The sequence below is a fragment of the Temnothorax longispinosus genome, chromosome 2 (assembly GCF_030848805.1).
Source record: "Temnothorax longispinosus isolate EJ_2023e chromosome 2, Tlon_JGU_v1, whole genome shotgun sequence".
Taxonomy (NCBI): domain Eukaryota; kingdom Metazoa; phylum Arthropoda; class Insecta; order Hymenoptera; family Formicidae; genus Temnothorax; species Temnothorax longispinosus.
The window spans coordinates 2,358,869-2,382,228 of NC_092359.1; the positions used below are offsets into that span (position 1 = coordinate 2,358,869).

A 23,360-nucleotide genomic window follows, 5' to 3' on the forward strand; every position below is an offset into this window, starting at 1 on the left:
TAACAAATTTCACGTATGTAGAACGAAATGGTATTATGAAAAATTTATTTTAGATAGATTCTTTAGTAGTAGAAAGTCATTTTTTTCAGTTTTAATAATTAAAGATTTTAAGAAGCATTAATAAATGAACGTAGAGGTGAAATAGTCACGTAAAACATAATTTTTAATTTCAAGTATCCGTTGCGGTCCTGTGGCGCAACGGATAACGCGTCTGACTACGGATCAGAAGATTCCAGGTTCGAATCCTGGCAGGATCGGCATTTTTTTTTATATCATATTTTCATACAATTTAAGTTTTACTTCTGTATGCAAAAGATGTCTGACTCTAACGTAAATGTTTGTAGATTAATAATCAGTGTCTACTCGAATACATTTCTTCAAATAATATTCACAGTCAGAATATTGTGTTTAAGTAGATACTCTGAAGTACAGTCTCGAGATGTGATCTGTAATTTTATTGACCCTTTTTAGGTGCAATCTTAAGATCGTCTAAAATCAGACTTAAGATGATTTTAAATATAGGCGCGGTTTAGAAAGAGAAAGAAAGCTTATTTAAAAATCGAAACTTAAATGCGAGAGTCAGAGAGAGAGAAAGAGAGAGAAACCTGTCAAAGCTTGCTTTCTTTTTCTAAAATATAGTATAGCGGCGTAACTGATCGCGCAGTCTACACTTGATTATATATTTTATATATTATTATATCCGACGTGACAGTGATTCTCAGGCCCTGTACACGATAGGGCACACATTAGAAATAAGAATAAATATTAAATATTAGGAATCGGAGTTAGATAAATAATAATTAAACGTAACGCACGATGGAAAAGAACAAAATACAAGATATAAAAATATAAGAGAATATTCCTACATTTATATATCCTAATATTTAATATTTATGTGCTCTATTGTGCGCGGGGTCGCATTCTCACAATACCGTGCATTCCAAAACTCGTCGAAAGAAAACCTTTTCACCTGTTCAGCGAAAAAAAAGCGCTCAGCGATTCTTTAATACGATTGGTTCTTGTCTTTGATTCTTCCTCAGATCTAAGTGTAGAAACCAATCACAATAAAGAATCATCGAGCGCTCACCGAGTTGCTTTTTCCACTGAAACCCCGTTATCCTTGTGATTCGATCGCGCCTCGCTGTGACCTGTGACTGCTGTGTGAGTTGTGACCGGCAGCTTGGTCGCGTGGGACAGCGTGAGACTTCTCCAACATGGGCGACAACGTGGTAGCCGACGTGCAAAGTCTGACCTTGGAGGATAAGGCACGAATCCCCCACTTTACATAAAACTCGAGCTTCTCTCGTATTCTGAGTATCGCTAAACTATGCTGACGAATTTACGTTTTCACGTTTGTAGGACCGTTTACGGCGGTACTAAGTGGACACATGTTCGGGTTGGTTAAGACGTTTTTTCCCTGCCTCCTCGACTCCCCCTCATAATCGTTGCACCGTTAGCTATAAAACGCGTCGTTATTCCACCGTCTAACAATACAGTCGCGTTAAAACATACCTCTTGTTTGCAACATGTAACCAACCATCAGAATCGATAATCTGACGTAACCTGTGAGCATTGTTTCACGCAAAGTATCGCCGGATGTACGCTCTCACCTGACACGCGACGATCCTTTGCGTCATTCAATTCGTCACTCGGACTCGGCTTTTATTTCGAACACTATCTTTTCCAGGCGAAGTCAATGAAGGCACTAAAGAAGAAATCTGCTGCAGTGGAGAAATCTGTATCGGAGCTTAAACCTTGGCCCTCTTACATTCAGGTAATCTACTCGGTTATCACGTCAAAATTTAAACGACGTTAAGTTTTCTGTAAATATAATTTTAAAATTTAAGCTGTAATATCTTTCTACGCATATTGATGCGTTAGAAAATAAAATTAAGCAGGAATTTATTCAAAATTAAATTTTTTTTTGTCATAATTATTATGTATTGTTTATATTATTATAATATTCTACAGTATCTTAGTTTTTATACTTTATTATATGTATAACGTCTTTATTTTTATAATTTTTGTTTTTTGTAGGAACGTATCGTATTATGGGATAAATTGAAAACGGAATACGAGGCTGCAATAGCGGCAAAAACTCCCGTAGATATTACTGTGACTCTGCCGGATGGTAAGAAGATACCCGCGCAGTCCTGGCGTACAACTCCTTACGACGTTGCGAGAAGCATTAGCCAAGGATTGGCAGATAATACCGTAATCGCAAAAGTCAACAATGAATTGTGGGATCTGGACAGACCTCTGGAATACGATTGCAAACTGCAACTCCTGAAATTTGACGACCCGGAAGGTCAGCAAGTGTTTTGGCATTCCAGCGCTCATGTCCTCGGGGAAGCTATGGAAAGAGTTTACGGTGGCTGTCTTTGTTACGGTCCTCCCATCGAGAACGGCTTTTACTACGACATGTATCTGGGCGAAAAGGGCATTTCCAACACGGACTTCCCATATTTGGAGGGTCTGTACAAGAATATAGTTAAAGAGAAACAGCCGTTTGAACGACTGGAGATGACGAAGGAGGATCTCCTGGAAATGTTCAAGTACAACGAATTCAAGGTGCGGATTATAAACGAGAGAATACAGACGCCCACCACCACGGCTTACAGATGCGGTCCGCTGATCGACTTGTGCAGGGGACCGCACGTTAGGCACACGGGAAAGATCAAGGCCATGAAGATCACGAAAAACTCGTCCACGTACTGGGAGGGGAACGCTAACGCGGAATCGCTGCAGAGAGTGTACGGAATAAGCTTTCCGGATTCCAAGCAATTGAAGGAGTGGGAGAAGTTTCAGGAGGAGGCAGCCAAACGGGATCACAGGAAGATCGGAAAGGAGCAGGAGCTGTATTTCTTCCACGAACTTTCGCCCGGTTCTTGCTTCTTCCAGCCGCGCGGCGCGTACATATACAATACCCTGGTCGAATTCATTCGCTCCGAGTACAGAAAGAGAGGATTTCAGGAAGTGGTCACCCCGAACATTTACAACAGCAAACTATGGCAGACCTCGGGACACTGGCAGCATTACGCGGAAAATATGTTCTCTTTCGACGTGGAGAAGGAAACTTTTGCGCTCAAGCCTATGAATTGTCCAGGTCACTGCATGATCTTCGACGTTCGCAACAGATCGTGGCGCGAGCTACCGCTCAGATTGGCGGATTTCGGCGTGCTGCACCGCAACGAGCTGTCGGGCGCGTTAACGGGCCTTACCAGAGTGAGACGATTCCAGCAGGACGACGCGCACATATTCTGTTCTATAGAGCATATTAAAGACGAGATAAGCGGCGCTCTCGACTTTCTGTGGCACGTCAATTCCGTTCTTGGTTTTACGTTCAATTTATGCCTGTCCACGCGACCGGAGAAGTTCTTGGGTGACATAGGAATGTGGAATGAGGCGGAGAAAGCATTGGAGGATAGCTTGAACGCATTCGGTCAACCGTGGGTCCTTAATCCTCAGGATGGTGCATTTTATGGACCTAAAATCGACATAACCATCATGGACGCGCTTAAAAGGGCTCATCAGACCGCTACGATACAATTAGATTTCCAGTTGCCAATCAGATTCAATCTATCATACGTTAAGTAAGTATCCATTATAAAAAGCTTCATTAAATTTTGATAAAAAAAGTTGGAGTACGGATTATTCATTTTTATTATGTATTTTGCAGCGAAGCTGGGGAAAAAACTCGACCGGTTATCATACACAGAGCTATTCTTGGCTCCGTAGAACGTATGATTGCAATTCTAACTGAATCGTATGGCGGTAAGTGGCCATTCTGGCTGTCTCCGCGGCAAGCGATGGTTGTGCCGGTAGCATCGCAATTCGACGACTATGCTTACGAAGTGAAACAGAAACTCTGGGACGCTGGTGTTATGGTCGAAATCGATACCGATCCGAGTGACACTCTGAACAAGAAGATTCGTAATGCTCAGCTCGCACAGTTTAACTTTATACTCGGTACGTATTAAGCTCTTGATGAATAAAATTATGAAATATATATCTTATTTCGAATTATATTACTTGCTGCTTTCGTTTATTTTACCATAACAGCTAATAACGTGAATCTTGTTACAGTTGTGGGAGAGAAAGAACGTAATGCCGGGACAGTAAATATAAGAACGAGGGACAACGTAGTTCACGGTGAAATGGCAGTGGACGAGTTAATCACGAAGTTGAAAGTCCTGAAAGAAACGAGAGATCAAAGCGGCGAATTAAAATCTTAATTCAGCAATCTATATTAAAACAAATTTATTTATTTCTAGATATTGCACGACATTTTGCTAAATTAATAAGCTTAACGATAACATGGATCCATTTTTTAATCCATGTTTTGTCCAAATTTTTTCTGTATTTAAGAAAATATACATTTTAATTTTTTGTACCTCGATTATTCTGTTTCCATAAATATGAAAATTAAGTTAGTGATATTAATTTATGTGTATTTTACACAATGTGCGGCATTTATTATGTGATCAGATATTTGATCCTTTGTACACATTTTGTTTTACTACATTATATACAATATATTATCAATTATTATTTCTACAAAATTTATTTTATCATTCTATAATGGTAATCATGGTTTAAAACATTAATATTATTAATTAATAAATAAAACTTATTAATACTAACTGATCATAGTTTAAAAATTCTTATTGACATAGTCTATTTTCATCTCTCTGATCAATAATATTTATATAATGTAAGATATATATTTTGCCGTATCTTTTTTTTTCACATATTCGAGAGTAAGAGTCCCTGATTTTTAACCCTTTTACAATTAGATCTCACTACTCCAAATATCTCCTTTCTACCTCCGTATTTTTAATTTACTAAATATGTAAATAGTGCTAACAACATTACGGAGAGTCGATTTTTTAAATTTGTATTTTTAATTTCATGATTCTGAAAATTCTCTAAAATTTTATATTCGAGGATTCGAACGGTTCAAAATTCGATAACGCATCGATACAGAGACAATTAAATAACAACAAATTAAAAACCTTGAACACGGCAATCTCGAAAGTTGTGTTCATTTCTGAATTCTCTTTCGCAGCTCGCACTAATACAACGAGCGAGACTATTGACTTTTATTCTCCATCAGCGCGATACACGAATATCCGAAGAGGATGCGCGCGCCTCGAATACACCAACGATGCCGTTCACGATGCCGAGTCGGGACGCGCAAAGTTTTTTTTATCAACAATGTTCCCTTTAGCGCAATAATAATTCTACGCATCGTCAGTAACGTTTATCGCCAATGTCATTCGCATCGTTATTGAGAGATATATTTTCGCCGCCTCGTGTATCGCGCGGTGCGACGTTTGACCGCCGCGGTGCTCCACTTCCGGGAAGAAACCGGAGCGGCGCTGATCGGCGCTACACGGGGCGTCGTGGAACGGAACGTAGCGTAGCGGGACTCGAACGCGCGAGCGACGGGGGACGTGGGGACGCGAGAACTGTCCGAAGATGACGACGGTGGCGATCTCCCCAGCCATGGCTCACACCAACAGCGGAATAATACAAGTCGTGAACGAGAGTAATCTGAGCAAGATCGAGAGGTGCGTATTTTCCCTCCCCGTGTCCAGGTCCTGACCCGCGGGCGCGGTTTATCCGGCCGAGAGAGAGAGAGATAACTCTATCGATCCGCTTTGCAGCTTCCTCAACGACACGGCTTACAGAGAGGCCATTGAGAATTCATCCAATTACAATAGCCGACTATGCCGGGAACGACGTCTTCGCATGCCCTTCCTCGACTCGCAGACAGGTAAGATTCCGAGCCCGTTTACACCGTTTACACGACTCTTGTAGAATAAATCAAACAATCGATAATTAACGACAGTGCTCTGGTGTTGATTTTCAGTCAGACTCATTGTAAACGTCGCTATCTAAAAAAAATGAAATTGTCAATATCGACTTTATTCTGTAAAGGCTTGCTTTAGAAAAAATAATATTGATTTTTTAATTATCACATCGAGTATCTCTTATATGTAATTAGATAATGAAGTGTATTGATTCGTAGTTTAGTTAACTGGGCAATACAATGATATTTTGTAAATATAGATAGAAAATTTGTCAATCTAATTATATTAAATTATTGCCAATTAATTTTATATTCCAGTAGTTACATTAATTGCAATATATTAATTATAATTACGATTACTGCAAGAACTTATCGATATGATTTTGTCTTTAAACAATAGTACAAGAGCTTGTTTGAAATCACAGGTGTTGCGCAAAATCATTCTGCACTTTTTATGTCCTCGAGAGAAAGATTACCTGGCTTATTGCACGGCCAGGTTTATACTTATCCAAGCAAACGATGGCGAAAGAAACGCCGGCAATATTTAATGCATTATCTACATCCAAAACGAGGACCAAGAGGAGATACGGAAGATGGAACGGAAGGCGTGGAAACTATTACGCATGTAAATGACGATAGCAAAGATTCGGTAGCACTTAAAGGTACATAAAATTAATCGTCAAATTGTATATAAATTGATTTATCGATATAAAAATTATTTGTCTTGGACATCTTTTTCAATTATTTTACTTAGACCAGTCTTAATATTTCACGTAAATGAAAAATTGAATGCTTTCAGACGAACACAGTAAAGACGCTTGGTATTATGATGAGCAAGACATGTTAGATATGGATGCCTATGAAGAACCTGATCCTGATAGCGACTATGATTACGAGGAGAGTTATAGCAGTAAACGAAAACGCAGAAAAACTCGTGGAGGTGGTCATCATCCTGCTCGTAGTCATCCACCTACCACAGATACTCCGGGCGGTAAACGTACAAAAGTAAGTCATAAGGCAAATATAAATGAATAACAGATACTTTAAATATCAATATAATATAATCCATATATTTGTACCGATTTATTATATTGTAAATATATATTTTTTAAAGCATATTATATTTATACAAATTACTCTACGTGAATCTTGTGATCAGTCTGTAGATGTGATTTTAATAATGTGATTTTATTTAACGCAGGGTGGTGGCCGTGGACGTAAAAAGACCAACTACGACTCTGTTGACTCTGATAAACCGTTCGTTTGTGACCGTAAGTTTAATCATAGATATAACTACAAATGACCATTCTTCCTGTTATTAGTTTATTATAAATATTATCGTTATTATTGTTTTGACGTTTATTATTTTAAATAAGTTATAAACAAATGAATAGATTTTTTCCGTTAAAAAATTTGTTAATTTTGTTCACCTACATTCATATCAATATATATTACAACTTGATTATAGTATATAAAATATGATGGAAGATTGAAATAAATTGTTAAATTGTTAAATTGCAGTTGAATATATGGTAATATATAGTTGAATAATCTTGTGCAATGGTAGTCCAGGCAATGGTAACTCAAATACGTAACAAACTATATGTAATGCGGGAAGGTGCTTTCTAGTCTTATTTTCTCATTATCGCGATGACTTAATCTTGTTTGTTCAGAGAGATTGATTAATCATATAATAGTCGGTATTTTTTTTCCAAATTCAAATACCTACATATACAAAAATTTAAATACAAAGGTTTTATTATGCGAGAAATATATTTTATTATTTAACTTTTTACTTGAGTATGGGCAGTCATGGTATGATTCTGAGTGCAAGGCAGAGACTAGTCGTACGTTCCAAATATCCAAAACTTTGTGCATAAATAGTATACGCTTTTTATATGTCTATGCTCTTGAATGTTTCTCTACATTTACTAATCGGATTAAAAATAATTAAAGGATGAATATATAATCAAAATGTTCCGTACAGACAGCTTATAACTATTATTGTATTAAAATCAAAGATTTATCATATCGCAGTTTAATTAAACTAACATTTTGTCATTCAACTTAACTATATTTCACTTTGATTAAAAGATGAATTACTAACATACGGTATTATTATGTCAAACGCTTGAATTTCATTCGGCACTTTATAATCATTACGTAACATTTAAATTCAAACAGTAAAATTTTTGAATCACGAGTCACTAACTCTTTTGTAAAGACATGTGAGGATTGCCTTACATATTTTTCTCAGAGAAACAGCTCGCTTATATACTCATTATGCACAAATTTATTGGAATTCGATTGTATTTAGCATAAGTAAACAAGAGAAAAAGATATAAAAAGAGAATTAAAATAACTCTTTGAACAATCTCGTTATTATCTGGAAGGAGTATAATAGTCATTACTAATTTGGTCAAACTTTTCCAAACACAAAGTCTATGAATTAACTCGAATGTGCCTGCAATCTGTTTACTTCTTGAAACCACTCCTGTTAGACTAGCAGATAATCTAAAGACATTTGGTCTGGTTATACTAAGCTCGTGTTAGAGACACAATTTTAATGGAGCATTGAACTTATTCTCGTTGACAGTCGAGCTAAATGTCACCGGCCCAAATATCTTCGGACTAGCTCTACCTGCAATAATAACAGAGCAAGAATGTACTGGCTCACACTGTAGCGAGCTCATTCTGTAGGAGTACAAGCATCAAGCCTTGCATCGTATTAGTTTTGCTTCTTGGGCTGGAACTCCTTCACTGCTTGTCCACATATAGACTCGTAGGTGGATAGGGATGTGTACTGGTGCGGAAGGTGTGCAAATGCTATCCCTGACCCCGCCCTGTCAGCTTTACTGTCCCGTACTACCTCCCTTGATCGTCCGTTAAACGAAAGGTCTGTCTTATCATTGGACGTTGCATTGGATGGATTGCGGGAAAACAGTATTTGCACTTTTGCAGTATGCAGCGCACGGTATAAGACCAGACCCGGTCTGGTCTACCATTACGGTCATTCCCACTCTACTTCCTCCGGTGATCCTGCTAAGGAACTAAGTCCCAGTCCTGCCGAAGTTGAACCTAGGAGCGTTGCAGACACCGCTGCTTCGAACCAGCCAGGTTGGAGCCAAAATCAGCTCAGTTTTCTCACTTTCCTTTAAGCCCGCGTTTCTTACCCCTGATTCAGCCTCTGCCTTCCCCTTCCCGCCGCCTCCTTCCCCATTTGCCATTACCTTCATTCTTGTCCCGATCACGCAACTACTCATCCGAGAACTTATCCCAATATAACAATTTATAATATATATATATATATCTTTTTTTACATGTACTGCAAATGTGTGTGCATGCATTGCAAATAAGATATCATGACGTTTCTTCTCTAATTTTTAAATTTTTCTATTTCGAAATATGTATGTATTGAATTTATACTTTCTTGCGATGTTCTATTACATATTATGTGTCAAGCTATCTATACATATATATATCATACGGATATAAAAAATATTCAAGCTAGTATGATATATGCGATTTTATTTTGCATTTTATAATTAAATATTTGCGTATATCTTCTTTATTTGTGTACATATAGGATATATTTTACATATCAAAATGGGAATGTTTTAATGAATAAGAAAGCGATAATTATTTGTGCTGCATGTATTTTGCAGTAGCATGCTTCTAAACAATATTATAGCGAAATGTTTTATTTTTTTTTTATATACATAAGAGAGAGGAAAAAGATCGTCAAGTCCTGTAGGTTGGTATTTTTCGGTGCGATTACGACGTCGTGGCTCTTGAGCGTTTTGTATGTGTGTATGCGTGTTCCTTTTTCATTCTCTTATTTTTGTTTTATCAGTAGCTCTTTTTGTAATCCCTCTTCGGCATGATTATAGTTTTTACGAATGAGCCTAACAAGTGTAAGAGTTCTTCTTTTCGTTGCTATTTTGACGCTTGTATTACTCCTAGAGCGGTTTTGGCTTCGATTCTCCTATTAATGAATGTTGAGGCTTCGTTGAAAATCAAATACCTATTTATATCTTTGAAATTACCTGTAGCTCGAATACGTTTGAAAAGCCGTTTGTTTGTATCTGTCTGTACTTGGAATCGATATATATATATATATATATATATATTTATATATATTTATATTTCGTCGTTATATATCTTGGATTTTGCTGCTGGTGATGGAATGTACTGATTGACATATGCACTTTGTTATACTTACATATAATCAGATTTGTTTTCTTTGTTGTAACAGTCGGTTGAGTCTTGTGAAGTTTAGAATAATTGATTCCGTTATATGAAGAATGCGATAAGACAAAATTAATAGGCGTTACAGACTGTTTATGTACACATCACATACGTATGTGTACATAAACAGGTTGTATAGCAATTACTTTGACATTATACAGAGTGTCCCGATTGCAATCGTTACTCCCGATTTTTTTTTTGCGATTTTTTGATTTTTTATATTACAACAGTATTAGTGATAACTGTGTGAGATTATCAAATTAAAATTAACACAGAGTCTACAATTTGCAACTTAGTTTTTTCCAAGATTATCGCAATCATTCTTCTGATTTCTATCTTTGCCCCTTTTGTTGCGAGAAACGCAACCGATCTGGGGACTCTCTGTATACATTCAGATGAATTCATCGAGTCGCCTCGGACTCTATTTCCCAGTCCTTGCAAAGATATGCTTCGACATAACCGAATCGATTATGAATAAAAAAAAAAGAGAGAAAGAGAGAGAGAAAAAGAGAGCAAGCTAGAGCGAGAGCGAGAGAGTGAGAAAGAGTCGACTATGAATTTGTCTATTGTCTCTATATTATATAAAGCCGGTGTGCATGGTCATCAGCTTGTGACGGCAAAGCGCAACTGGGTATGTTGATCGGTTTGTGATCAGGTGGTACACGTCGGGGTCGTCAGAACGCTACCTCCTCGAATACCTCGAGTCCCTCCCCGGCGGCGCCTACCGCCGCACCCACTGCGGGAACGGCGGGATCGCAGCCGCAGCAATCGCAGCAGCAGCAGCTGCAATCGGCCGTGCAGGCGCCCGTCGCCCCGGCGTCACCCACCGTCCCGGCGACCAAGGAAGATCATCTGCCCTCGGCGTCCTCGCCCGGCGGCACCGCCGTCTCCACGCTGCCGTCCGCGGAGACCGCGGGCGCGACCGGCGGCCCGCCCACCCCCGGGGGACCGACCGCGGAGAAGAAGCCTGGTGGCAAGTCGTCCGCGGCCCAGCCGTCCCCGTACTGCGACTTTTGCCTGGGTGACGCGCGCGAGAACAAGAAGACCGGCGGTTCCGAGGAGCTGGTGTCGTGCAGCGATTGCGGCCGCTCAGGTAAGCCAGAGGAAAAGATCAAGCGCAAGTACACCCGGCGAACGAATCACAATTAACTCGCACTGTCGCCGGCGTGCGACGACGACGACGATGATGATGACTACGACGACGATGACGACGACGACGACTACGACGACTACGACTACGACGACGACGACGATGGTAATCACGTAGTCAAATATATTCATTGAAATCGATATATTCCGAATTGGCGGTGAGAGTCGTACGTTTCTACGGACGACAGTTCTATTTTCTACGTCTCTTTGCGAAATTATATCGCGCACTGCGTTCTTGTGCATACACATAGCCAAATACAACTCAAAAAAGAAGAAGGAGGAAAGAGAGAAGGAATCGGCTTGTTGCAATATCTTGCGTACGCTTCCTCGCGACACGCGCGAACGTGCGAGGTGATCAGCAGTTTATTTACGGGATGATATATGACTTGGAGATCACTTAACGCGATGGTTACGGAGAATATTGGGTATATATATGTATATATATTATATACATATATATACGTGTTTTATGCTATATATAATCGTTTATACTTCCATGTTTCAGATGTTAATATCGTGAAAGACATTAAGTAATTCGTTAATTTTACGAGCGAGCAAGCAAGCAAGCGTACGTGCCCTTCCTTACGCAAAGAGAGGACCTCGCTGTTTTCTATTCGTATATATTCCAAAACGTACCTACAATTGTTAAACGCGCAATCGAGATGTTTATCCGTTACATTTGTACAATCTCTCTTCTTTACCCGTTTCGTTAAATGCGTTAATCACGAACGAGCACGTAGAAGATGTACGTGTAGCCGTTAAAACTGTGAGATATCCATTATCGGCTTTTTGTAGATCCATGCTCTTCAATACGCTTTAGGTTTACCGAGATAATAGGGATAACTTTTTGAGTTGTATAAGGTTACAGTTGTCGCGTGACGCGTCTTGTCACTGCCGCCAAGGGTAGTAGAAAAGAAACCATTGCTGTTGCAACTGGGTGCAATAATTAAGGAAGGAAAGGAAAGAAGGCATTCAATTATCTGCACAGTGTAGGATCAAACGGTTACGAGCTTTACATACACTAGTCAAAGGCGAGGAATACAAAACATCGTTTTGTCAATGGTGCAACTTGTCGCATCTGAGTAATAGGAATTTTCAGGAATTCCTTTACTACGCGAATTTGCTGTGATTTATAGTATCTCAATGATTAGTTTCTAAGATATTGAATCGGTAATGCCGTAATAATTACGAGGAAACAAAAAAAAGTCTTCGTCAGTCCGAGAGAAGTCAAATTTTCGTCGTGTGTGTGTATGCGTGATTGGACGTCGAGTAGCAAAATCGACGATTCGTTTTTTGCTTTTACGCGGAATTGTACGCAAAAAATTTGTTGAAATTCCTGTTGCACAGTACCACCAGAGCACGTATTGCGGAGGATGTGTTTGTCTTCTGTTTGACAGTGTATCCCGATATTTTCGTTATTGTGTTAGAAATCAAAAGGGAAGGGAGGCGATGCACGGCGTGAGAAACGCACCGGCAGGTTTAGGAGAATTTTAGATGCAATATATATATATAATATAATATATATATATAATATATATATATTACATATATATATACTTTATATATCCAGCACAATCATGAGAATCGTTTTAATGAAAGCAACGTATTTATTGTAAGATACTGAGAGATGTTGATCGCGCGTCACTTCAATATTTCTACGTTTTCCCGAACGCTTGTAAATACTTTGGTGGCTTTGCGTTTGTTGGATATTATGAGGTTTTAGACGATGCGAGCTAAGAGCGCAGCGCAGAAAGAGGAATAACGAAAGAGGAGAGAGTGCAATTCTAAGGATCTCCGTACCTTCCGCGACTTTGGAAAAATTCCGAATAGAAAGATCGAATATATAACGACCGCAAGAATGATGTTTTTATCTATTGAATAATTTCGATTGGTACTTGTTTAACGACTCGTTTATGTGTTCATTACGTTTACGTTTATAATCGAAAAATCGTGTCTCTCAAAAGTGAAATATCACGGAGGAAATGAATTCACGGAAATGAGAGAGACGTTCGCTATAACGCAAGATAACGTTTTTTACACGGTGTGCGCGTAAAAATCTTTCGTTCGAATAGCAGAGCTGTGTACTTTGAGTAACAATTTGTCTCTCAGACAATCCTCGTTATCTCTTAGACAAGTTATTACTCGAGAGACCTCATTTTACGTCCTCACATTAGCGAGTTACCAGATTATTAATGTTTCTTCACGTGAACCGCTACATGTGAGATGGTAATTTAAGGTAGTGAATTTATTTACGTGGATTTTAATTAACACATGTATAACAGAGTGCTCGATGTGATCGCGATGATGTATATCAGATTTCGTTATGAAGGATTTAGGAAAAAGGAAAAAAAGTGGAAAAAACGCGATCGCGCGCGTTCTTGTTTAATCAGAACTGCTCGTTGATTTCTTTCTAATGTGTCTCACATTCCATTGTATCTGCCGCCTCTTAATTACCTTTAGTTGTGGGCATTAGCTTCTCCGACCTAATGTAGTATAACCGCTCCTTGCTATTACCGTTATTTGTAATGACGCAATATATTTATTACATATTTAACAAGCAAGACGAAGATTATGGGGATAAAGCTTACATTTTATAGATTTCCATAAATGGAATTCTCTTTTCACTATCGACCGTTTTTAGTTAGGCTTCCTTTCTCTGACAATTGCGTCACACATAAAACGTCGTGACTAATACCTCTTCTTGTAGAAATCCGACATAGCTTAGTTTTGTACAAGCTTTGATACTCGTACAAATATCATTTTGACTAGGGACAACAGGATACCGTGTATGAAATTTAATGTAATACCTTATGAGTTTTTCAGGCGTAAAAAAAAAACTAGCTTCGAAACCAGACTCGAATTATTTTATACGTTTTTTCACTGATTATGATATAAGTATGTCGCAGTTTTACATGTCGCTTATTTTACACTCATACGCCACACAAGTTGTAACGTCGTACAACATTTTACTTCCTACTTGCGTAGACGCGTGTACGCTGTCCTTTTTTTTATACAAAATGTATTTGACTTCTGGAGTAAGTATTTGGAAATGATTTTACAGCCGTGAAACCAGCCGTCTTCTTTAATCGTAGAGCTTCGTGTTACAGAGTACTTTCTATAATATACATATATTATGTAACTCGAATGTAGAAGGCTATCGACAGAGATACGTTACAGCTTCTTTACATATAGCATATGATACAACGTAGGATATTCTATTATTTAACATGGTATAGCTGAAATATGGCAGACTTAGAGGATACTACGTTTTAGTTTTCTTGTATAAATTGATATTATATTATCCTTAGATTGTCGTAAGAAAAACTCACATGGTATAAAAACAATGGAAGCATGCAGATATATAGTTCCTCCTTGTTATATATAAAATTGAAGATTTGTTATTAGGCAGTTTTAATTAAGCAATACCCAATGAGGCTTATAAATATAGTATTTAAGTCACACTAGTTATATATAAATATATATATATGGCTTCATATATATATAATATATATAAAGAATGTGATACGTTATATGAGTTGCGTGTTGTGTGCATGACAATGAGAGAAAGAGAGAATTTACGAGAAAGCGCGAGAGTGTGAGAGAGCGAGAAAGAAAGAGAGAGAGAGAGAGAGAAGGAGCGAGGGAGAGTGTGCATCTGCGACGTTTATATTGTGCTGCGCAAGAAAGAACGTGAACTATTCCAAGGTACGCCCTGCTATTACTTACCACCTATTATTCCAAATAATAACAGTATGTTCAAAATGCAACATCAAAAAAAAAAAAAAGGAAATTACAAATATCATGAAATAAAATATTCTGTGCGGAAACATGAGGACGTATCATTATTCCGGACGTTTTTAGTGCTGAGGAAAGGTGAAAGACATCCTAGAGTCGTATCTTTTTTGTGGACCAGATTTGTCATTGGCTCTCACTTGTGTAAAAATTCGATTTGCGATGAGAAAACATCGAAAAAAAAGTAGATTTACGGGAGAAAAAATAAATAAATAAAATGAATAGCTTGGAGTTCACTGTTCTTCGGCACAAGATAACTGTCCTGGCACCTTTCTACTCGCATCCCACGACCGATCTCCTCGTTCCGTCCCCAAATGCGTGTTCCTTGACGTGCGTACGTTCTTGTTATAGGGCATCCAACTTGTTTGCAATTCACTGCAAACATGATCGTTTCTGTTCGCAAGTACAGGTGGCAGTGTATCGAATGCAAATGTTGCTCTATTTGCGGCACCTCGGACAACGATGTAAGTATATACATATATATCCCGCAATCTCTCTTTCGCAGAACTCGTAAAGCAATGACTTTATCACGCCCGGTAATAGAGTCGCGCGCGAACGAACGGCACGATATCCATTTCGATCTTGATCGTGAGAGGATCGGAGAGTCTTTTCTTCGCATTGTCATTTCGCGTCTCGTTTTCTTAAACAATCGCGTCTCGTGTCTCTCATAAGTAATTCTGACGACTTCTGACGTTTATTCATATGGATTGACGCGCTGTCGGACGAGTATTTATTGGTATTAACGAAAACCCCGGTGAAAATAAATGTAGTAGCATCACGCGCTTTCATACGACCATAGATTCACCTGATATTAACGGTTTGGCGAACTGAAATAGGATCAGTTGCTGTTCTGTGACGACTGTGATCGTGGCTACCACATGTATTGTCTGTCTCCGGCTCTTGCATCACCTCCCGAGGGCTCCTGGTCTTGCCGCCTATGCATAGCCGAATTTCATCACCGTGATTAAGTCCACTTTCATAGATAAGTCACGGAGCTGTATATCCATCGCGCTGTGGTATAGCGGTCATCTTATTAGGAGAATTAGGAGAGTATTCACGGGCTCACCATATGTAGTATTATATACGGCGTGTTGCGCGCAAATTTGTGCGGAGAGGAAGAAAAAAGAAAAACCCAGTAAGGCAACTTCATCGATTACTATTTATTACGAAATTTGCATTGATCCATCGATTCCCCCTCCCCTCCTCCCCCGTTAAATTATGTTAATGATAACGATAACGATAATAATAATTAGGAGGATACGTTTATATATAGCGTTACTACATTAGATATCTCAGGCACTGGTGATCTCAACGAGATAAAGATGTAAGGAAACACGTATTTATAATTTAACTGAGATAGCTTCTACGAATAGATGTATAAAGACACGTCGCAGTCCAACTGTTAGCAAGGTTCCATAAGCGGAACGGACAAAGAGATTACTAATTTTAAAGATAAAGACGGAGTTCGATTTACCGACGACGTTAGATTTTACATTCGTACTGAACAAAGTGTATTTTTTGCTCATTTTAGAAACTGACATATATATATATTATATATACATATATACATATATTATATATACTATATATATATATGTGTATATATACTCTTTACAGCGATATTATTAATCTGAATGTGAACGAACGAATAGAGATTTAATTAAAGATCGCTAAATAGGACAATACTCTCCTAGTTCTAGATTCTGCTCTACTCTTAGTCAATGATATTTGAAATTCGGTTGCTTTCAGAACTTTTGCAATTGCTTAAATTTAACGAAAATTTGGCGATCTCGAGTTTTTCACGGTAACTCTTAGCTCCTCGCTAAACGACCCGGTCCGGGCCCGGGTCTCATAGGAAAAAAAGGAATTACGGAAAAAAATTCATATTCTAGATCATGATATTAATAGTATTTGTTCCATGAATAGTGATAAATAGAATATTATCTGTTTCTCTGTATGTATCATGATACTAAAAGCTTTTACACATAGCTATTAGTAGCGGACATAGCTGTCATATACAGACTTGAAGTACTGGAGGAAAATTATATTCTACATGTTCTTCGTCATTTATAGCTCAGTATTTTTATATTTTATATATTAAATGTACTTAATTTAAGACGGCGCTGTGGGTGATATTTGGTATTCGTTGATTAATGTAAAACCTCATTTTTCAATTTCATCGATCTTACGACCGCCTAATTGTACTATCGTTAGATACACTTGAACTTCTCTCTATCGACTCACCCTTAAGTTCTTCTTTCCGACTTAGAGAGCGATGGGATTTATATTTTATATCGCTTACTTTTAACATTATGTATATGCAAATTTGAAAATAAACATTAGTTTATACAAACCGGATCATTAAGTTTAGAGCAGTCTTATTGCGTGCCATTGTATACTTTTTCGAGACTCTGTCTCTGCAGGAGAAAGAAATATGACAAACGACATAACTCACGAACAGGTGCTATATTTCAGGGATTAGGTTTTCTTTCGAATATTATCATTTACTTTGTAATATTGGCAGCGATGTTTTTAAGCCAAGGGGCACTACGACTCTACGATTATAGTAAATAATTGCTATCCACAAAAAATGTAATGTAAGATATAAGGAAAAAAGTTAGTAATCCGAAAAATATAACATTTTTTCATAAAAATAGCATTAACATAAATATATGTTGGACTATTTATTTCAGATATTCCCATTCTCGATTTCCTCATGCAAATGAAGAGAAACGTATAAAATATTCTAATTTTTTTCTAGCGCAAGTGAGACGGTGAGATGCGCAAGTTAATCGCGTTTTATCTATCTTATTACTTCCGTTAATCGATCTCGACTAAGATCTCGGACAGATCTTTCCGCTGTAAATCAGGTATAGTGGCGTCTTTGGCTGGATAACCGACCGGCAGAAGTAACACGAGCTTCTCGTTGGCGGGACGTCCAAGGAGGCTGCGTATAGCCGGTCCACAGTTCATTGGCGTGGATGTAAGGGTCACCAATCCGGCATACTGTGTTTAAGAGTAATATGGTAAATTAAATTAAATATAAATTCAATCATTAAGCAAGAAAAACATCGCGAGCAAAGTTCACGAGCTACACCCTCATTATGGGATGCTTCAAAATTTTGTAAACATATTCGATGATCAGGGATCATTTTTCGGCTCGATACTTCTTTTCTCTTGATAAATTAACTTATATATAGATACTATATTTTTCGTGAATTGTGTAAGAAAGACTCTTCGGAGCAAAAGATTTGAGATGCCAATATTCGTCGCAGGAAGATATTAAAATCACCTGTATAGCGGTAATGAGAATTCCACATGCGATAGAAACACTCATTTCATGATAATAATGAATCTTTTTCTGTCCGTTTGGCAAAGTGCTGTAAGTTTGCTTGAACACAAGTATCAGGTATGGAACTGTGGTCAGATATTCCTTTATCCAATTGGTCCTTAGTGGAGACAAGTCGGTCGTCCATTTTATACCCATCCTCTTCTTGTAATTGATTTCCTCCTCTTGCTCCACGATTTTTCTGATTTTCAATTTCGTAGTCGGATTAGATATCGCAACAAAGGTCCATGGCTCTGTATGCGCGCCGCTGGGAGCGGTACCTAAATAAAAAGAAACGTGAGTATGTAGCTTGGAAGATGCGAGCTTAAGTGGAACAGCGTCTTGGCTCAGCTTATTCTAAGCACTAGTCGCATTAACACTATAACTTCTCGGATCACCATCGACGGCATTAAATTTCAATTTCGCTATTTTAACGCATAACTTATCCTATGGATTGTTTTTTTTTTTTTATACAATATCTATTCACATCTTGAAAAAGTCTGAAACGCTGAGTTATTTTCAAATCGTGCGGTGCTCTCCCGCGAGTACTCGAATCTTGAATCTTAGAAGAAATCTCTCACTTGTGGCAAGTGTCACCGAAGTGTACCTGCGGCCCTTATAATTTCACGGATAACTTCCCTCGGGACGGGATCCGTGCTGAAGAATCTCAAGGTCCGCCTCGCCGCAACTATTCGATAAAATTCTGACGCATGGGCTAATAACTCCTTTTCGGACTTCCGGACGTAGTGATACGGTATGTGCTTGAGATCGCGCGATAAAGCGGGCTCCACTTCACACGATGTTTTGTCCATTTCTGGAAAGAATTTATCTTATCAAAATATATTTTATCGAAGTATGTATCTCGGAATATAGTCTACGTATGAATTGACGATAAATCAGACAAGAAAATGAAAGATATTGCGTTCCTGTGAAATATATAAAATTATTTCGGAATAATACGAAAGAAGGATTTCTAAAGACAAATCGTAAATTTTTTTTAAACAAGGAACGAAAGGAGAAAGTAAATTGATCAATTTAATCATTTATATATTGCGACGAAAGTCGCGAAAAATTTCAACAAATAAACTGTTATAATCTTGGTAAAAAAATAACGAACCAGTTATTTTGACTGCTCTTCCGATAGTGTTAACAAAATTTATAATTTCTGAACATAGTTTAACTTCGTAAAATTTACGAATTGGCATATTGCTAAGTTTGCTAGTACTTTACTCTTCGTTTTTTTTTTAATCATCTCGTGACCATTAACTTAATTGTCATCGTTACGTCGTTTCTTTGCAATCCGATACGCGAAGGTCTCTGTCATTTGCCATCAATAAAATGGCTAATTATTATTAAGATCTCGAGCAAAAAGGCTCCGAATGAGATGTTTTCGTTGTTTTTACGCGTTTTTCTTTTCAAAATGAGGCGAATATGACCGACAATCACGCTCCACCCAACGTACGAGACGTAGAATTGTCCGCTGCGACATTACTTTCACTCGGGTCCGTGGATTCGTCAGATGCCGTGAATGCATACGTCCCACTTTGTGCGGTTTCCTCGGCTGATGGTCGTTCGAAGAACTTTTTAAACAAGATAAATGAGACGACGATAACGAGTATGTGATAGAAGTACTTGGTCGTGAAGGGTGCGTATTCGGCGAACATCTTTACGCACGATGAGGACAGTCTTTTCACAGTTTTCACATGCTACTGGTCTCGCGACTATCGAACGGGGCGATCGTACTCGGCTAGGTCTCGATCAGATAACCGTGATCAAATGATGTCAATATCGGGCGTTCACCATCGCACTGAAAAACGTGAATGTGTACAGTTTATAACTCAGATGCCCCTGGTGAAAAAATGTCTCCGAACTTTTTATATGTTATATTAATTAGAATTTCTATAAAATTGTTCAGACTTTCTTCGAATGCTCATAATTTTTCAGATTTTGAAAAAAAAAAAAAAACAGGCAAAATAATAGTAAAATATTTCAGATTTTTCCTGCCAACGCATCTTTGTAGGAATCGAAATAAATATGAGAAAATCAGTGCAATTTATCAGAAATGTTCATACATACAGATACTGAAATATTCCGAAAATTCTCGTCCAATTATTTCTAAAAGTATCTGAGAAATTTTATATTTTTTCGGGATTTTTTACAAATCTCTCCATTCTTACAAAATTTCTGAAAAATAGGCATGTGAAATTTTTTCACCAGGGAACAAGTCCATCAAGAAAAGACAAGAGGGTCTTTTTTTCTCTCTTTCCGTCTTTCGGTAATTAAAATTTTGTCAAGTAACTTATCAGAGTATTTGCCTTCGCGATTGTTATAAGATTCCGGGAGAAACGAATTATTTTTCTTAAATCGTAGACGACTGATATGCCCTTTCGTCATGCGAAGTTTTCTGGTTTGAAATTTGAAATGCTGAACAAGTTTGTGCGATCCGACGATCATTTATGCTTCTCATTGTCAGACTCCAGGCTAAAAAGAAAAACGAACGATATCGCACTCATATGGCGTGTTACTTTGCTGCTTTGAACGGCTCTGAGGTTCAACATTGTTACGAAATATTTATCGTGGCTTTGTTATGAAACTGCTGGCCAACGGGAGAGAGGATCTTGCCCCTCGTTTACTTTCGATATCTTGTTTGCCACTCGTAACGAAAATTCATAAACTTCGAAGGGACAAACAACTTCTCGCGTGTTTATAGGAGATCTTCGAAACGATGAGTTTTTTTTTCATGTAATATCCTTATAAGCTACAAGGCGATAGGTTCAAAAGCGTTTATTTTTTAAGAAACAAAAGCAATGATTTAACAAAGACCGCATGTGTATATGTGTATATGGAAAAATTCACTTGGAGAAAGCCAGTCCGAACGACAAGATTCTATCCTGTTCCAGATCTCATCTCTTATTTAATGATACTGTTCGTCTCTGTTTTCTTTTTGCTATCTATTACATATTTTATAATGTAACTCGGTGGTCAACTGAGCGAAGAGAACGATCGAGAGCTATATAGCGCGAGTACTCGGAATACTCGGATACTCAAATTTGACAGCGAGTTTGTGCCGCTCCGTTTCAAAGATAAAAACTTCTGGTTTTCCGATTGTATTAGCCGTACGCCGTAAGCCGGCAATCATTCCGCCGACAGTTATCTCGGTTCGTTGAGATTTGGAGATCACCTAAGCGCGTCTCGTTTGCATTTTAAACGCGTTTCCCCCTCGTTTACCAAATACGACAGCTGGGAATATATAATCGAAATCGAGAATTAGTTTTTGGAGACTCCTAATAGCTTTATACTCTCTCGCTCCATTTACGTATTACATAACTTCGTCCGGCAACGGGTCGATACTTGGGTTAAAACGAAAAGAGAACAGGGAAATACTAAATTAAGAAGTGTTCTCGCACAGGTTTTTTTATTATAAGATACTAGTTTTTAACTACCTGGCGTTGCCTGAGCTTCTTATGACCTGCAGTTTATTTATACTTCATTACACAATGCTTACTTGTATAATAATTAATATTAATTTCCGCTTTAATAATTTTTTCAAGTGTGTATTTTGTGTAAATATAATTTTCTATTGTCAGTTGGTGCAATTTATTCATTTTATATTATTTTAGTGAAAATTTTCGAGCATATATTTTTACATTAATTCTTTTGTCGAATACTTTTCATGTATACTTTATCACGCAATGCTTATACTTGTATAATAATGCACTAAACTTAAATTATCGCAAAGTATCAATAAATGAATGAAATCAGGAGTTCATGGTAATAAACTATATTTTCCACGGGGGTCTAGAGAGTAACTGTGCAAAATTTGATTCAGATCGGTCAAAGGGTTTAGGAGTTAATAGGCTGACATTTTACTTTGTATATATATATAGTTGTACATAATTTTTTGTATTCCTATGTATGAAACTTCAGCAAGAAAGTTTGCTCGGGGCTGGATAACATTCTGTAATCCTGTTAAAAAGGGAAATATTTTTATCAATTCTCGCACCTCTTTTTCTTCTCGTTATTTTGGTGTTGACGATCAACGAATTAATTCTCCGACTTTGTGCGGTGCCAATCTGACGGCGTATATTTTCTCGTTTTCTCTCTTTGTTTTACGATCAACGTGATGAAACGCTCGCCGTGCTGACCTTGATTATCAATAAGGAAAAATCGATACCTAGAATTAACGAGAACGTAGTATACAATGCCCTCCTCTGAGGATGGAATATCGCAGAAGATATATCGCCGGCTGCGTACGGTCCTTTCGCGATCGCGGCAAATAATATCGATGGCTGCGTTCGACACTTCGGAACTGCTTCGTCTAAGATTCGTAAAAAAAAAAAAAAACGGCGGAGAGAGAGATAAGAAATCACACGAAATCGTCGAGAGCAGGGCCGTGTCAAGCACTTCGGCGCGAGCAATCGATGTGAAAAAAAGTAACTTCCAAAAACTCGATTATATTCTGCTCGACAAAATTACGCTCGTATTTAAATGCTCGTTCAACTACGCTACCACATCTTTCCCTTTGTCTTTTATTTCGTCAATTTCGACATCAAGTATCTATACATGAACGGAACAGTTGGCTTGGAACATGGTTGCATCTATATATCGCATCAGCCATATCATACGAAATATATATCTAATGTTGCAACAGCGACAGTCGGAGACGTCGGAGTAGATTCCTCGCGCTTTGTTTAACTCAGGATCGAGCCGCGATTTCAGTTGGACGTACACCACTGGGGACGCAACATTCGCCAAAAGGTACGGCATAAATGCGTCTCGACCGTTATACACGCCGCCGCGAGTGTGTACCAAGCTCCGTCGAAACGATAACGGTATAATCTCGCGATAGGCGGGCATTTTATTGGACGCGTTTATACGTTACGCACACGCGTTTCGATCGAGTCTCGCGCGCGCTTTCCGCGCGTCGCGTCGAGCTCCGAATTCGCCGTTCTCCAACGAGGAATCCGTTCGGAGGGGGCGCGAAACCGGGTTGACACGCGCCTGAGTGGTCAGCGCGCGACGGCCAAT

General features: G+C 38.3%; 3 protein-coding genes and 1 non-coding gene across 12 annotated transcripts; 3 read left to right on the forward strand and 1 right to left on the reverse strand.

Annotated features, from left to right (window-relative positions):
* Positions 1–184: 184 nt before the first annotated feature.
* Positions 185–257, forward strand: Trnar-acg (transfer RNA arginine (anticodon ACG)). The gene has a single exon. It is a non-coding gene; the product is annotated as a tRNA-Arg (tRNA).
* An 807-nt stretch (positions 258–1,064) lies between these two features.
* Thrrs (threonine--tRNA ligase) lies at positions 1,065–4,399 on the forward strand. 4 transcript variants are annotated; one of them, XM_071771046.1, is made up of 6 exons: positions 1,143–1,265; positions 1,360–1,396; positions 1,688–1,774; positions 2,038–3,593; positions 3,680–3,969; positions 4,087–4,399. In XM_071771046.1, the coding sequence occupies exons 3-6, from the start codon at positions 1,697–1,699 to the stop codon at positions 4,233–4,235; spliced, it is 2,073 nt and encodes a 690-aa protein (XP_071627147.1). In that variant the 5' UTR covers positions 1,143–1,265; positions 1,360–1,396; positions 1,688–1,696; the 3' UTR covers positions 4,236–4,399. The 4 variants fall into 4 exon arrangements, with proteins under 4 accessions (XP_071627146.1, XP_071627147.1, XP_071627145.1 ...); XM_071771045.1 differs by lacking the exon at positions 1,360–1,396 and having other exon boundaries at positions 1,065–1,265; XM_071771044.1 differs by having other exon boundaries at positions 1,256–1,396.
* Positions 4,400–5,365: 966 nt separating this feature from the next.
* D4 (double PHD fingers d4) lies at positions 5,366–17,673 on the forward strand. 4 transcript variants are annotated; one of them, XM_071771516.1, is made up of 10 exons: positions 5,366–5,573; positions 5,670–5,779; positions 6,241–6,477; positions 6,615–6,820; positions 7,017–7,086; positions 8,777–8,932; positions 9,540–9,569; positions 10,719–11,156; positions 15,356–15,468; positions 15,841–17,673. In XM_071771516.1, the coding sequence occupies exons 1-10, from the start codon at positions 5,482–5,484 to the stop codon at positions 15,970–15,972; spliced, it is 1,584 nt and encodes a 527-aa protein (XP_071627617.1). In that variant the 5' UTR covers positions 5,366–5,481; the 3' UTR covers positions 15,973–17,673. The 4 variants fall into 4 exon arrangements, with proteins under 4 accessions (XP_071627617.1, XP_071627618.1, XP_071627620.1 ...); XM_071771517.1 differs by lacking the exon at positions 9,540–9,569; XM_071771519.1 differs by lacking the exons at positions 15,356–15,468; positions 15,841–17,673 and adding an exon at positions 11,718–15,039.
* Positions 17,659–23,357, reverse strand: Iyd (Iodotyrosine deiodinase). Of its 3 annotated transcripts, none has more exons than XM_071771522.1 (5): positions 22,507–23,357; positions 19,795–20,139; positions 18,940–19,146; positions 18,297–18,613; positions 17,659–18,010 (listed from the first exon to the last, which is right to left on the reverse strand). In XM_071771522.1, the coding sequence occupies exons 2-5, from the start codon at positions 19,994–19,996 to the stop codon at positions 17,825–17,827; spliced, it is 912 nt and encodes a 303-aa protein (XP_071627623.1). In that variant the 5' UTR covers positions 19,997–20,139; positions 22,507–23,357; the 3' UTR covers positions 17,659–17,824. The 3 variants fall into 3 exon arrangements, with proteins under 3 accessions (XP_071627623.1, XP_071627622.1, XP_071627624.1); XM_071771521.1 differs by having other exon boundaries at positions 22,336–23,357; XM_071771523.1 differs by having other exon boundaries at positions 19,825–20,139; positions 22,336–23,356.
* Positions 23,358–23,360: the final 3 nt, after the last annotated feature.

Coding starts and splice junctions, on each gene's coding strand:
- Thrrs (XM_071771044.1), top strand. CDS start 1,328: ATGCTGACGAATTTACGTTTTCACGTTTGTAGGACCGTTTACGGCGGT. Junction 1,775..2,037: donor CTTGGCCCTCTTACATTCAG/GTAATCTACTCG, acceptor TGTTTTTTGTAG/GAACGTATCGTATTATGGGA. Junction 3,594..3,679: donor TTCAATCTATCATACGTTAA/GTAAGTATCCAT, acceptor TGTATTTTGCAG/CGAAGCTGGGGAAAAAACTC.
- D4 (XM_071771516.1), top strand. CDS start 5,482: ATGACGACGGTGGCGATCTCCCCAGCCATGGCTCACACCAACAGCGGA. Junction 8,933..9,539: donor CGCTGCTTCGAACCAGCCAG/GTTGGAGCCAAA, acceptor TATATACATAAG/AGAGAGGAAAAAGATCGTCA. Junction 11,157..15,355: donor CAGCGATTGCGGCCGCTCAG/GTAAGCCAGAGG, acceptor TTCTTGTTATAG/GGCATCCAACTTGTTTGCAA.
- Iyd (XM_071771522.1), bottom strand. CDS start 19,996: ATGTTCGCCGAATACGCACCCTTCACGACCAAGTACTTCTATCACATA. Junction 19,147..19,794: donor AGCGGACAATTCTACGTCTC/GTACGTTGGGTG, acceptor AATTCTTTCCAG/AAATGGACAAAACATCGTGT. Junction 18,011..18,296: donor TTCTCATTACCGCTATACAG/GTGATTTTAATA, acceptor TCTTAAACACAG/TATGCCGGATTGGTGACCCT.